General features: G+C 35.4%; 1 protein-coding gene across 4 annotated transcripts in view; it reads left to right on the forward strand.

Annotated features, from left to right (window-relative positions):
• LOC149770137 (calcitonin receptor-like) overlaps nucleotides 1–16,389 on the forward strand; it is an 80,238-nt gene extending 63,849 nt beyond the window's left edge. For all 4 annotated transcript variants that reach the window (XM_089949341.1, XM_089949343.1, XM_089949342.1 and 1 more), the window contains 7 exons: nucleotides 489–555; nucleotides 1,097–1,160; nucleotides 1,930–2,009; nucleotides 8,147–8,279; nucleotides 13,160–13,201; nucleotides 14,870–15,019; nucleotides 15,587–16,389. In XM_089949341.1, the coding sequence (XP_089805467.1) occupies nucleotides 489–555; nucleotides 1,097–1,160; nucleotides 1,930–2,009; nucleotides 8,147–8,279; nucleotides 13,160–13,201; nucleotides 14,870–15,019; nucleotides 15,587–15,634 (584 nt within the window). In that variant the 3' untranslated portion in view covers nucleotides 15,635–16,389. The remainder of the gene's footprint in view (nucleotides 1–488; nucleotides 556–1,096; nucleotides 1,161–1,929; nucleotides 2,010–8,146; nucleotides 8,280–13,159; nucleotides 13,202–14,869; nucleotides 15,020–15,586) is intronic.
• Nucleotides 16,390–16,673: the final 284 nt, after the last annotated feature.

The raw sequence follows: 16,673 nt of genomic DNA on the forward strand, positions 1-16,673 counted from the left end.
GTTACGCTTTGGCAGGATATAGCGTCAATGTAAATGCCTTGGCTAAGTCTGCTAAACCAAACATAACTGAGTAGATTGTAGAACAGCTATGATCCTTTCAGAGGCGGTGTTATAGCTTGTTATAGATCATGCATCATGAACCTCAGATATAGACAAAACCTCAAAAGCCAGAATCGGAAATTACCTGAAGGTAAATGGGCTATTCTTACAGCTTCAGTGATTAGTATTGAAAGCATCTACCAGACTTGAAATAGAAACGGTGACACCCTGTCGCCCAAAATACGTAGCTTAGCTAAGTGTCTCTTAATCTAATTAGTGAATGGATTAACAAGATGCATACAATTCCCATTGCTACGTAGTGAAACTATAGGCAGGGGAAATTCAAATGTAAACAGAAAGACTATTTGTTTTGTTGCGTCGTCAGACAAACACTAATAAAGGCAATGGTGTAGACATGATTATATTTTATCTCTGCTTTATCTTTACAGTTGTTCCTTTTGTCCTCACAGTTATCTATGCCGGAATCCGTGGATGGATGCAATCAAAAACTATCGAGTGTGTATCTTGTTTCTGACTCCTCACGTATACATTTTTACATGTGCCGATAATTGGCAGCCGGATTAATTACTTTTTGAGGTAATAGAGTAGCGTATCAAACATATTGATGGACAAGGACGGTACCAATTATGTAACAATTTAAAAATTTATTCAGATGAGATAGGGAATGACATAAATTTAAAAAGAAATCATATATATATATATATAGAATCTTTACATTAATATCACGCACACGCATATATATATATATATATATATATATATATATATATATATATATATATATATATATATATATATATATATATATTCCATTAGGGTTAATTAATTATTTCTCATCTAATTTTGTTTCCGTGGGAATGTATATTAATAAAACACTAAATATAAAAAACTCAGAAACGCTCTGTTAACTTAAAATAACGTCTTGAAAAAAACTTCATTCAGAGATTGACAGATAGATATATTGATAGGTATGCATATAGATAAATAGATCGTTATTTTTATTATATTTTACATACCTTTTATTACATTTTTGCAGCTGTTGGATCCATGAAAGCTCATTAAAATGGATAATGCACGGACCAACAGTTTTATCTATCGGAGTAAGTTTATAAATTCATATATATATATATATATATATATATATATATATATATATATATATATATATATATATATATATATATATATATATATATATATACCCTTTGAGTGTCATACATTCAAGCTATCGTATACTTTTGACTTCCTTCACATAATCTTCAGCCGTCGTGGCAAGATGTCAAACGACCTTTGTAGAATGGGTAAGGCTAAAAATAGATTTCATTTTTAGAACTATGCTTTAATCCAAAATGTGAAGTCAGCTTAAAAGGTGTATATATAAACCAAAGAAAACAAAAATCAAAATGATTTTGCACATAAAATCAAAATATCAACGTATAGCTGTTCACACAGATTTGTTTAATGTTTGCATATCACATCAGAGATTTACAGGATATTTGTTTTGTCCAAAAGGGTTACCTGCTAAGCAATTTCAATGGTTTAGAAACAATCACATCCTTTCAGTCACATGGATATCACATAGTGAAATTCCTAACAGGGATCATATTGAGAATCATTACATGTATAAATGTATCTGTGATAATTGACTTTGCATGTTATAAACAACAACTGTAACGCCAAAAGTATGTTATCTAAGAAAACAATTATGGCATCGATTCCATTTTCATTTTAATTACGATGAATGGCCAAAGATTAAAATCGTTGAAATATAAATACTTATATAGGTAAGATACTAATATGGCTAAGAAAGATAGATACTAAAATATTATAGAATTATGAGGTTCTTAACAAAGTATTTTCTTTGTATAGGTTAATGTCATATTTCTCGCTAATATCGTCCGTTTGCTGGTACAAAAGCTGAAACGGATCCCAGAGGCCTCGAAAATAAGGTAGAGTTTAATCTGGTACATTATGGAGTTACTTAGAAGATTAAACAATTACTATCATAAGTAATATTTATACAAACATTCAGTTTGATGAATTATTTCCAAGTGTCTATACTATCAAGTTTAATAATAGAAAAAAATTGACTTTTCTGTCACCTTTTGGCCCACTCCACTCGTCCTCGCCTCTACCCTGTGACATATTTAGCCCATAGGTGATCGTCACTTATTGATCACTTTTGATTTATCCGCGAGGGGTGCAAATGCCTCACATCCACACACGTCACGTGACTGAGCCAGTCGTGGGGGCTAGATTCTCGTCCAGATGAAAGAGCCCCAAAGGTTTCAAAAACGTCCAAAACCCACCATTTGATACTATTCTGGTTGGTGTGATTATAGAAACGAAATCCCGCGGAGTGTACTTATTCGGGCAAGTGCATGGTAGCGCTCAATACAATGCGAGCTAATGTGTTTTCGATCGATAACCAGATTTTTATGTGACTTTTTCTGTATTTGAATCCGTTTTAGTTCTTGCTTATGCTCGTAACTGTCTGTGATTTTCCATTCCTCCAGTCTCAAACTCAGCCGCAATGATTAATTTTTACTTGATTGCCACTGAATATAATTCAATGATCGTATTTAGACTGCATTGTGTGGCCGCAAATAATTCGGAATAGCTGTGTATTCGTGAATGCATTCGCACTGAAATACGTTTACTAGCACCACAAGAAGCACCAGCTACTATCGATATATTTCTGACAATACTACCGATTGGTTCACTACAATAATTGATATTGTCGTGATTCCAGTCGCATTTAGACCAACAATCGTTGCCTCAGCAAAACCACAAAAAAGCATCTACGACCAAGCATGCGCGTTTATATTTTACGATCAGTGCAGTTCTCTAAGCAATTTCATCTAACATCTATTGTTCCAATTTGATTACTTTTTCACGTCGATTAGACTGAGGGTCCGTCATAGTTCTTCTATTAAAACACAATGGCATATTTTAATTGCCCGGTCTTATCATCACGCAAAGGAGCAAAATGCCATACACTCTTAGCCAATCATTGGATTTTACTGGCACAATTGCCATTAGGATATTTTTCATTAAAAACTCTGCCTCGTGAATACAAAAATGTCTGGTGATTGTGCGTACTGGTAGTTTTGCACTTCATTCAATAAAAAAACTCACCGACAATTCAAGAATCTTTTATATTTTAGGATCGTCTTTGCCCAATAACTGTTATCCAAACAGTGTGTCCTTGCTGAATAACAGTCGTGCTCGTTTTTGTCTCAGCTGTCTCAGATTTGGTGTAAATTATTTGCTGGTGAACGCACATTGGGTGAATACATCCACCATTTCCTCCACTTCGGTAAATTAACTTTGACGTTGTAAAAATAATCACGGAGAAGTTTGTATCAGGTGTCGTAGTTAGTTTTTGAGTGTTTTCACGTGCACGTGCGATAATTCCATGCTGGCCTCACATTGATAGTGATACAACAGGGTGATTTCAAATAGCGATTTCTACTTTACCCGTAAAAAAAATTATCTGACAGTTTATACGAGGGTTTGGTGACACTACTTTGACTCAGATATTAATCGACAAGTGGAACAAAATTGTTAACGATACTAACCTCCGCTGGTAATTGATCCAGCATCCCGTCGATAAATTGTACAACTTCATCACCGCGGTCAGGTTCCACTATATATATAATAATGATAAAATATAATATTAAACACAAACGCCAAAGACAGCTAAATTTTCGTCCGGATAAATGTCGATTGATTATAATTAAATGTCACCTGCGGAAACTAATGATGCTGATAATGCAGCTGTGTAAAAGCTATCGTTTTGTTTTGTGGTACGTGATATTGGTGGTACAAAACTAAAACTAAGATGCCGCTTATCGTTTATGAACGCTGCCACTTGACTCCACGAACTTTTAGTTCCAGTTATGAAAAATAAGTGTAACCCAGAATTGCGCCCCTTTAATATGTGACTTTTAGGTTTATCAGAGCCATTATCTGTAAAATCTAAAATATGTCGAGCATTTGCTAAGATAGAAGTGTCAGATTTTTCCTCTCCTTCTTTGGTTAGTATTCCCACAACTAAGGTACATGAAGTTGATACACGCGGAGATGCGGACATATTTGCGATTTCGTCTTGGACATATTGTCTTATTACAATATTAGTTGCATCAATATAACTTTTCACAAACGTGAGCGACACGCCGCTGTATCTGATTCCATCGCTGTTAATGAGCTCAGCCAGATTCTTTACCACAAATTCGTCTTTCAAATTGACAATAATATCATCTATTATATTTAACGTTTTCAGTTTACCAATTTGACCTTCAAAAATCACAAGTTCTCTAGATTGACCCAAACAACATCAGTACTAGTAATCTCAAACAACTCCTCCGCTTTGGTGGCAAATCAGCGTTTCTCTCTCTCACTCTGTCTCTCTCTCTCTCTCTCTCGAGTTGTCTAATATCATTTTACTCTGTGCCTCGTAATTATCTTGCGCTGTAAGTTGAAACGCCAAAAATACATGTTTTGGCACCGTAAGGCCATGCTGTGTACATATTTGCCAAGTAAACTGTCCTGCAAGAGCAATTGGTGGGTGTGCGAGAAACGACAACTTTGACTTGGTTCCCAACTGCATAAACGATGACAAACGTGATTCTGTACTGGGTAAAGGGGATAACACCGGCAACCAAAATGTTAATGTTTTTAATACAATTTGCCTGAAGCAACACCTGCATCACGCCAACATGCATCGTTGGAGTTGCTTTTATGAAGCAACGCGTATGTTTAGCTCCATAAATAGCCCTGCGAACATCTTTGCAAAACCCAAACATGTGACTGAGGGTAATAACATATAAAATTATCAGTGAAGCATCAAGGTGTTGTGATTAACGCTGTGCAAATCAAAAGTGGAAATTCGAATAAGTGAAAAGAACATTTTCTACAGATGTATCAGCATCGTCAGCAGCATTTCGAGGTCGTCTAATTATATGCGTGCTAAGATCTGCATCATTAGTTGCATCCTTGACAAATATTATTGTTGCACCAGCTGTACTTATGTAATCATCGCTGTATATGACACGTTCTAGAATTGTTGTGGCCGCTAGAACATTGTCCAAAATTGATTTGATTTCGTTTCTATCGATCGAAAAATGTGCAGTGTTAAACAACGACTTTACCACTCACGTCCAAGTCCACTCTCCCTCGCCATATTTGCAGTCGCTAAAACTGATAATCCCTATAAAGCGCCTTCGTTAAAGACTTTTCAAACTGCAGGAAGCATTGATTCTGTCGATTACAATGTGACTTGAACATTTATTGATGGTGCTTTGCTACTAATCACCATATCTCATATCGAAGTCTGAGCTGCATGTGAGCCTAGTTGCACATATAATACATATATATCTCGCATTGTAACTAATTTAGCGAAGGATGCAGCTCGCGATGATAAGGCTGCTAATGCATTTGGTGCACTCGCAAAACAATCCACAAGCAACATCGCCGAATTCAGTTCCATAATATGTCATGTACACAATTTTTCTCGCGTTAACTTACGCGAATGTGGGTTTCACATGTCCATGCATTACAGTAATTGTTAGCATTATTAAATGTTTTGTCGATCTCTAATGTATAGTTGTATCATCGGTTTTTCACCACGGATATGAACAAAACGCCCGTCTTGATCCACAAAGGAAAAACGAATATGTGTCAGCCGATTATTATGCATGGAAGATACACATGTGCTACTGGCGTTATCGATATCAAGTCATCTATTTCCACAGTTGGTGCAAACCCAAACAGAATATAATTCTGAACAACTACGTCTGTCGTTTAAGACCTCCTTTCTTAGCTACCAATGAAGGCGTCAAAAGTTAAACTAACATGGGTCTGGTATATAGATAAACTGGATATACCACTCGATTCTAATAACCGTGTTCATGCTGCGTCTTATCGACATCACCTTATGTATATAGCTTTAATGATAACCGGTGACGCAAAGGCGCCAATGTGGATCTTGGCCATAACTTAAATGCGATTTATCCAACACTGGGAGAAACAATCGCAAGATGGGTCATCGCAGGAGGTATGAAAGCCAAGACTGCATTGGGATCCAAAGCCATTGATTAAAAGGAACAAAATTGTACCAATAAAAACGAACAAAGATCCACACATTATCCTAAATATACTTAATCCGCGTAGGTACTGGAGAGGCCATTGAAGCCAAGGTCACTCATGGGATTGCGCGAGCTTGGTTGGCTAAACAAGCGCTGTGACAAATATTGTTACAAGTACTAAGAACGATTTCACGTAATTGGTTCAGTGAGAAAACACAAAATGGGGTCCATCAGGCTGATTTGTTGCTTCTTATACATTCTCGCGTCTGTGATCGAAAAAGCCGATTACTTACCTGCTAATAGGTGCTTACCATGATCGTTGAGACCAGCAGATAAAGAGAATCTGAGCCGTTAACATCAAACGTTTATGCAAGTGTCGCAGATGCATTTCAGCTTATTTATGCACGAGGACCACTCACACATTCACGATTATTCCAAGCAAAGAATTTCTAGGATCTGTGTCTGTGATGTTGGCCAAATATGTACGTGTACGTGTCGGACATGTCACTGCAAATCTTGACCAAGATATTGTAAATCTATTTAATCGCAGTCTTGCAGAACGGTTATTTAGTAATCAGAATGCACAGGACTTGTAGATGATGCCAGAGCGATCTCAGGATTAGGTAGTACGTCTTCCATTGGTCATAACAGCACTGAACACTGAAGTAACACGCACGACTGGATTAAACCCAACCAATGTAATTCGAAAAACGACCGTTCATAATTTCACAGCCAGCACCGCTATAACCACTCGGAGACAAGTTTCTTCGTAATTTGTATGCATTTGGAAAGGTAGGAGGTGGACAAGAATGTACAACTAATCTGGTATGGTCCGTGGATGCATTTACAATTTCGGAAGGGATTGATGCTCCAAGGCAAATAACATGTTGCCGATTGTGGCCATCATCACATGTGGACCAAACAGTAGTGTTCTCCGTCCACCGAGCCGATCATTTGTGCGAGAGTAATTTGAAGTCATTATGGCAGATACGGAACTGCAACTAGGCTTTGTGTTAACAAATTAACCAGTATCAATCGTGAGTGGATTTCCAACAGTGCGATGACCAAACACATAAGTGGTGACTATGTCAGGACGTATCCATCGCTTGGCATCAAGGGGGAACTCACTTTGGTGCATTGATATACACCCATGCAATGTTGCTTGTATTTGATCATATTTGTGGTGTGTGAATATTCACTATGGTCTCAAAATTATTCCAGGTGCAGTTCGTGCTTGAGATTTTGTTCTACAGTCACCTTCAGAACACCTTTAGATTTTTTATGTTTCAGCCAGAGCTCTGCGGTCCAACCACAATCGTGTCCATTTTGGGTCACAGTTTCACGTTCTATTCGCTTAGTTTACCCGAGCAATGGCCTTTGAACTTGCAAACAACCTATGTGTTAGCGTTGCTAAGCAACCGATGTTCTTTCGGATAGTCTCTGGTATCGAAATTCGTTGACCACACTTGATAGTGCAATGTCCGCGTAAACGTCATCATTGGTGATATGCATCAACAACGAGTCATTGTAGGTGTACATCATCTTGACTTGATCCTGATAAAATGGTTTGATTTTGTCATAGTATAATTCGTACATGACAGCTTCGAAAATACAGCACGGACGAACCAATATAGATTGGTTGTGTCAGCCTTGGGCTTGATTTTTTTAATTGTAAACAGCAATAAATCTACCATGAAAGATTTTTCTGGATTGAAAGGCTGGATCAGAGGTGAGCCTTCGAAGCTTTAATTGTTCAATAATACAAATTGTGGCAGAGGCGATAGGACAGAGGCGAGAACGGGTGGAGAGGCCCCAAAGGTGACAAAAGGCAAACAACCCAATTTAATACTACTTAACAGGGTATAAGCAACTGAGTTCGTTTTAAATTAACATGGATGGAGATTTACAGGAACTCAGTCTACCACATCAAATATTGCAATTCTCAATCCACAGTTTATGCTCTATTGAATGTGTTTTACATCCTTAACAATTTGCAGAAAAGCCACGAGAGCCACTCTGATTCTGGTTCCTTTGCTTGGGCTGCAATATTTACCATTCAAAAGACCGGAAAAGGGGTCTCCTTTGGAAGAGTTTTATCACATAGCGGTTGCACTAGTTGTATCTTTACAGGTAAGGTCGTTTTTCTCACATCCTGTCGTCAACATAAATGTTGATAATGATATCACATGAGAATAATATTATATTTTGGATGGTCCACACGTTGAAACTGTATCAAGTCAAATTATCACATCTGTAAACGTCATTGTTTGTTCGTTTGAGATTACGTGTAGGTTTCGGAATCGTTTTTAGGGTGCGCGGTACTAGATCAGGTCCCATTGTAAACCTATGCAAACACCATGATATTAAAAAATTAAAAGACTTTAAATTTCTGAATGATCGTGATCGAACCCTTATTTATCAGCATAGATACATCTTTGATTATAGCGTCAGCTTAGAGAAAATCATATGGGCATTGTCGGTATTTATATGTGTTTGAAACGCGTGCTTTCAATTCCGCACAAAAAGTTACATGCTAGTTTCAGTAATTAGTTTTCAGATTTAAAGTGTGCAAAAGGATTGAAATTTCATATAAAATACAAAATCTCTAGGGTTTTCTTTCACTTAAAACTAAGATATTCTCTATAAAAATTATTTCATTAAAATCTTACTTTTATTATCAACCAATCCTGGCCGGCAAAACACATAAACTCTTTTTTATCCTCACTCATTTCTAGACTGTTTTTCCATATAATTAGTACCGTGAGCCCCACAAATAATTATAGGCCGATTAAATAATAAATGGTACTCCAATTGCTGCCCCAAAACCGAGAGTACTAGAAATATTCAATTAATCGCTAAATCTTATTGAGAAATTTTCACACTTTAATCTTTCATTAATCTATATAACATAGAATTCTCTCAGACATCTTTTCTGTTCCCAACACGAAGTAGTTTCATGTTGCTGTTGCTGACAAAAGACATGTTCTTATGACTGGTTACTTTATTCCTAATGTGTTGAAGACAGTGAGGATAAAAAAAAAATGCGAAACAGAAAAGTAATACGAATCAAATAGTGTTCATAATCGCAAGGCGCGGGCGAAATTCGGCTACTTTATCTTTCCACCAATGGGTATTTGCGGAAAGATTTAATGTGTCCGTCAATATGAATGAAGAAAAGTACGTAATCAATGAGACAATGAAATAAGTTAATACATCAACGGAAGTATGTTCCTGTCGTTAGCTAAATGACTGTTTTTGGAATAGAGCATGCGATTGTCTGACTCAGCCTAAAAAGTCATGTTTTGCCAGCCTTTCAACACAGTTCTAATTGGGCTTGCTATATTCGTCCGGTCTATTCGAATCAGATCACAATTATTTCTCATATGTAATCCCTTTATATGATTTTAAGTACTGTCTGTGCAAATCCTAATAAATTATATGTTAATATAAAGTATCTTCAAAAGTGAAGTCAGAGCGAAGTTCTTATCATAGGCTAATCCAGCTATTTTTGGAAAGAGTGGACTGTTAACAAAAGACGTGCGATGGGTGACAGATTCCACTTCCGGGTCAGTACTAATACCTCGTTACTCGCAATGCAATGTCTCCAAAATATACACCGACAACCACACTAAAATGCTCGTGTTCTGAATACGCGATTTCCTTTTAATGAATACCATGAAAGCCTGATCTAACTCGTGTATCATCATCGAAACATAAGAGGGAACATGCTCTAAAATAGTATTGACTACAGTTCTCGGTATTGAGCAGTAATAATTGTAACACGAGTCATAATACACTGAACGCCGTCATGGTGGTCCAGGCCATTCGGACTGGGTTTCACAGCATAAACAGAAAATATCTACGATATCCCTTTGCCTGGCAGATGCACCACAATGCCACCTTTAACGTAATGTCACGTGGTCGTTGTTTGGGTTTCAATAATCTAAACTGAGTTCAGTGTAAATGATGGAGGAGAAGCCACGGGAGCGAATGTATGATTACGTACTACTTTTATAATCTAAAAGGTATTGTTTCTAATTCTTTTATATTTATATGAGATTGTCAGACCTGTGTCAGAAGGGATAAGTGGTGCTTAATGTTGTAGCTAGCTACTACTTGTGGTGTACTGTTGTCCAGTTATTTTACACACAATGTGGTAGGGAAATAAAGATCAGGTTGAATTCGCTGCAAGTTTGGATCTTTACGGCTTCATTTGGATTAAAACAATAGACAACTGTTACGGAGATACGTTTTGTTGAGAAAGACCGAAAACAACGAGATTTAAATTGATGGTGGCATTCATTGACATCGATTCTGCCGAGAACATTCTTCTTTTAGGACATCAACATGACTGTAGCTATGCATACTGATCGTGCATCCGTTGTCTTTGGTTGAATTATACAAGATGTAAATTTAAAGCACATGCTTATGCAGCGACTCATTTATCTGAGCCTAACACGTCATATAAACATACCTTTACTGCTGTGATAATTTAGCCATGACTTGTATCTTAAGCCTTTTCAGAGTTTTCTACATGCCCGTCCATTTGCATGGCATGTGCAACTGTACGTTCTGTTGCAGACAAAAGAATCAAATTGAAATGCAACATGCCTGTCTCTCTTTCTTGGAAAAGTTCTTCTCTTATGCTACAGTTGTTAATCCACTATCTGTCTGACACGTCAAATTATGGATAACCAAGGGCAACTTCTGTGTTAAAGTCGGAAAATTTCCCATTTATAGATTTTATAGCAAATTAGTTGAATTTAGGAGAACACTTATTTCTTTCTAGAAAGAAAGGTTTGCTTTTATATTTATTTGCGATATATAATTCAGATTTTTTAGATTTTGTTTCTACTTCAGTAGTTTTTAATTTCAAAAGCTGTATAGGGTTCCTGGCTTTTACTCCATTACAGCTCTGTGATAGAGAGGGTTTGCTCTCGCCAGTTACTGCATCAACTTCTTTATACCTTATTTTGCTAAGGGATCATAGAGTGAAACATTGGAACATTATCAATAGAATGGCAAGTCTGTGGTTGGTATTATGTTAATAGATTGACAAGACTGTGTACCCTAAATGGAAACTGGCTATAAATACAAACAACAATATTGTTGTTTTTTGTTTTTCTTTTTGTTTTGGACTAAATTTTCCAGAGATGTTTCCACAGTAATGAATTAGAGATAAGTACATTGACCACAGTTTATTGAAAATGTCTCTTAGACTTTTTCTTCCTGTAGCTACATCTATAAATCTCAAGAAAAAAACACAATCAAATGACATAAGTAGGCATTTGTGTTGTTAAGCTCATTGTACTTTTGTAGTTATATCAGACAAAAATCCATATTTTGTTAAGTGCGATAGTACACTGCTGTATAAGAGCTTGTATTTTGAGTACGCGTTATGCTACTCATGGGATCTAAGAGATAGTCATCTCCTGTCCTTGCTGAATAACAGTCGTGCTCATTTTTGTCTCAGCTGCCTCAGATTTGGTGTGATGACACCTGGTTGGATTTTTGAGAAGTAATGTGCTTTCTGCATATACATAACTGTGCAGCTTACCAGTCCGAATTGATCCAAACATTTACACTTTCTTTGCGCAAACTTTGAAAACATTTCTACCGCCGTAAGCATCATTCTGACATGACCTGTTATAACTGCTATTTTATGCTTGGAATGACTCGTTGGGTTCCTTTTTGTTGATAGTCTGCAATACAGGTTTAAATCTTGAAAGATTGTCCGCTTATATGCCAGGTCATTACTAGGTGGCGGAAGGAACTATTTGTTTCTCATTGACAACAGTGTGCTTTATTCAAATGTCCATCAAAAGCATCTGAACCGACCCTTGTATATGCCCCATGTCAGCAATATATAGATAATGCTATCCATTTTACGTTTTTGTATTATTATATCCTTTGAGTGGCAGAGTTGTTCCATATCAGCAGTTGTGCGAAAATCAAGGATCCTGTTGCATTCTCTGTCTGATCAGAACAAACGTACTTGCTTTAAGATCTTTTTGCATTTTTGTGCAATAATAATAATAATAATAATAATAATAATAAACGACAATAAACAATAATGCTTATATACCAATATCATTTTCTTTCACATGTTATGTATGTTTAATGTTTAATTCTTATTGTATATTGGCTTTCTCATGGTTAATTGTTATGTACATCTATATTATGCGATTGTCCTTGGGCAGTCATTGTGTTTAGGGCTACCTGGTAAAAATCTTGTTTGGAAAGCAACGTAATACATAGCTAATATTGCTGTGTGAATTTAGATTATATATCAAGATCATTATAATTGGAGGTAAACATGTTTACAAATGTTAAGTTCAGGTCTATGTTTTTGTGTGCTAGAAATTAAGAATATTCGAGAAGCAGGTTGTTTAAGAATTTAATGGAAATTGACCCTAACCTTGGCTTTATTATTGTGTCTTAGCTGTTTATACAAGTGTGATTTACTTCAAAATTACTCATTTCATATCTTGACATAAGTCTTCACGGAATCAATTTAAACTGTATTTCTGTTAACATTTGAAGAGTTAATCTATTTAAATTATTCACTGGAGTTACAAAGTGCTCAATATTTTCAGCCTAAATCACTATTATGGGATTATTGTGAATTCAATCAAGGATATTTCGAACTTTATCATTGTCATGCATCAAGACTGTTGGCACATTAGCACATTCTACGCTAAGGGTTCATCAGCACATTTAGAATAGACATTCATTAGGAACACCACTATAAGTCATTCGTAACTGTGCATTTAGACTTGTGATATATAACGGAAAAATATTACAAGTTAGTTTTAAATTTTCACTTTGTATTCTAGAGAAATAACCTTTTGGTTGAATTTTACAAAATTTGTTGAATTATTGCACTTTTCTGTTACTTTGTTTAGTCCGATGGAATAGTAACACATCCGTCTAGTAGAAAGACAATATAGAACATTTCAATAATGCAAATAACTTGTATCCTCACTTTTCTTCTTCAATTTTTTTTTCAGGGAGCCTTTGTGTCTCTGATATATTGTTTCTGCAATGGTGAGGTAATTAATATTTCTTTCTCGTTTGTACAAACTAAAGACTATGTTTCTATGTAGATACGTTTTCTTCAATTTATGAAGACAGGTTTACTTGCTTGCAGATACATCAGGTCTTCTATTTATGAAGGCGGGTTTAGTTTGTTTCCAGATACGCCGTTCTTCAATCTATCAAGACAGATTTAGTCAGTTTTTCTGTTTGAAAGTAGCGCTGAATAAGTCAGTTTTTATAGCATATTTACCGAATTTTGTTGGCATTCACAGGTTATGAGGAGAAACATGGAAGCAGTCGATTAAGCTAGAGACTGTATACAAATTTAAAGATGCTTCTTTTCAGGCAGAACCTTTAGAATAAATGTTCATAAACCTAACGACGCTGTCAAAATATTTATGTATCATAATACATCATTTATACAGAAAATGCAAACATGCTTAAAATAAACACGGGAATGTTAAATCAACTATTAAGGTTACGCAAGGCATCCATAGTTTTTCAAAACTCTCGTTAAACAGAATACTAATTAGAGAAATAACCATATAACAACACCGCCTATTCCTATGAGCAGTTAGGTCACTGTCATATCTTTCTAGTGCGATACATATGCTAATTCGGTATCAGCACAGAAGCCTATTGCAGGACCAAAATACAAACTGCTTTTTAAACTAATGGTCTAACCCCGCACAAAAGTATTATTACTGTTATTATTATTATTATTATTATTATATGGAATATTACAAATACACTCTGAGACTAGATCACTGACGAAGAGGAAATGTTGATTCCTTTACATAAAAGGATTCCTTAATGATAGGATAAACTATCTTATCAATAAACAAGGCGACAGTTTTTGATGCAGCTTTTCTTTACGAGGCGTCTGGAAGCATACTAGATTAGGAACTAGGACAAACACAATATGACAGCTGCTAGTATCTGCCTCATTCTCATTTCACAATAGTATTGGCAATCTGAGTTTATCAGATCCTCTTCAATGTTAGTCAAGTACCTTGAAGTGTGCTATCATAGCTGACTGTACACCCAAACTCCATGAGATGTTGTTAGTCATGTACCCTGAAGTGTTCTGTCATAGCTGACTGTACACCCAAACTCCATCAGATATTGTTTGTCAAGTACCTTGAAGTGTGATATCATAGCTGACTGTACACCCAAACTCAATGAAATATTGATTGTCAAGTACCTTGAAGTGTGCTATCATAGCTGACTGTACACCTAAACTCCATGAAATATTGATTGCCAAGTACCTTGAAGTGTGCTATCATAGCTGACTGTACACCAAAACTCAGTGAGATATTGTTTGTCAAGTACCATGAAGTGTGCTATCATAGCTGAATGTACACCCAAAAACTCCATGAGATATTGATTGCCAAGTGCATGTAACTATACATTAAGCTTATTATAAACCGAAACTTCTATTTTCGTTGCTTTTGGCGTTGAAGTTGAAATCGAAAGTAGATGTCGTTTAAAATAAATATCCATCAATACACGCACGCACGCACGCACACATAACCGCATATATATATATATATATATATATATATATATATATATATATATATATATATATATATATATATATATATATATATATATATATATATATATTAGCATATATATATATATTAGCAGAGTGTACAGCATATATGTTTCCAAAACAGGTTATTTCCCTGCTGAGAAGAAAAAGGAAACAGCAACGTTTGATGAAAGGAATTTGGTCATTTGGGCGTTGTACATCAACACTTTCCTCTACAGCAGGATCTTCTAGTCACTCATGCCGGAGTTCATTAAGTAGTTCTGTGAGCAAAAAGGTACAGGCAAAGCTTAATAGAACACTTTCTTTCTATCAGAAAGTTATAAGATGAAATCAAGGCGCAGACCATATCATCATTAACGCATTATTTATATAATAATAGTTAAATAAATAAGATGTATAGAAAATTATGTACGCTCTATGCTGTGTTCTAATTTACCCCAACCATCAACGCATGCGTGATACACCTATGAGCAAAGGATCTGCACATAGGTCATTGATGCGATGGTTGCAGTTACTTCTATTTTGGAACAGTGCTGATAGAGACTTGGGTTTTATTTATTTAAGACTATTATGAGAATGAATGTGTTATATAAGAAAGTGTCCGTAACAAAAGTACTTTAATATGACTCTGTTGCAAAAAGAGCAATTGCAGTGCAAAATGAAACAAATAATGGAGAACATTTCATTTAGTCCACCTGTTGTTGCACATGTCTTCTAATTAATTCACTGGTTTGCCAATTGTTTAGAATTATTTTAGTGAATAGGATCTAAGACGTTTTCTTTTACTTTGATGTAGTTTTATATGTACTTAAGAAAATTACTTTTTTTGCAATCTTTCTAGAATGAATCAGACCTGAGGATTCTGAGGTTGGAGACTGGTAATAAGTAAGGTCATTGCTGCAGACAACGGTTATCTTTTGTGGTGTGGCAATCATAATGCGGTTGTGAATATAAAGTTTTAAGCTCCATTTAAATTTCGGATAAAGTTAGTATTTTTGCATTATTTCTCTATCTTATGTGTTCTAAACTGTTTGTGACTAGAAAGTTCATAGATGCCGGATCAGTTGTTATTTTTACGAGTATAAAATGATTGGCTACATTTCCATCTCATTTATGGTTTTGGAAGTACTATCAAGTTGTGGTATGTTTAGTTGATGTAAAAACGGTAAAATAAAATAATTGGATTTGTCCTATTTGTCCAAAAACTACCGTAACTATTTTGCTTATAATATTTAACAATTTTCAACAGAAAATATCTAGACGATCCAGGCACCTGCAGTTATCAAGAGACATGACGTTTTCTTTACTTTTCTGTATTTAATATGCATAATCAGACTTGCGGAAATCATTTCAAAAACTGATTTGTGGGATATCTCAAGAAACGTTCCTCAATAAACCTTGTGTGTGTTTTGAAACAAGGTTCAAATTGAATATTCAACAATCATTTATGACAAAATCCAATAATACTGCCGGGAAATGGAATCTGACAAAACATTAAATATACACTACACACAGCATTTGAAACTTTGAAAATTAAACGAGCTAACTCTCATTCTATTGGTCCTAATTGTACTGACAGATGCTATTATATTTAGAAACTAATTAGTTTGTCATCATGCACACATAAATAACCAAAGTCAATGAAAAACCTCGTACATATATATATATATATATATATATATATATATATATATATATATATATATATATATATATATATATCGGAAAATAAAAGATTTTATCAGGTCACTTTTGAATTATGTTTAAAATTTATGGAGAATATTTGTGTTAAATACTTTTATAACACTAAATGTTCCTCAAGAGCATAGTTTAGTAATCTGTATGTATGTATGTATGTATGTATGTATAGCATGTGCGTAAGCCAGTGTAAAAACTCACAATTGTCACGAAGTATACAGTGGAAAAGT

This window comes from Sinohyriopsis cumingii, unplaced genomic scaffold (genome assembly GCF_028554795.1).
Source record: "Sinohyriopsis cumingii isolate HCF-2022 unplaced genomic scaffold, ASM2855479v2 utg002632l, whole genome shotgun sequence".
Classification (NCBI taxonomy): domain Eukaryota; kingdom Metazoa; phylum Mollusca; class Bivalvia; order Unionida; family Unionidae; genus Sinohyriopsis; species Sinohyriopsis cumingii.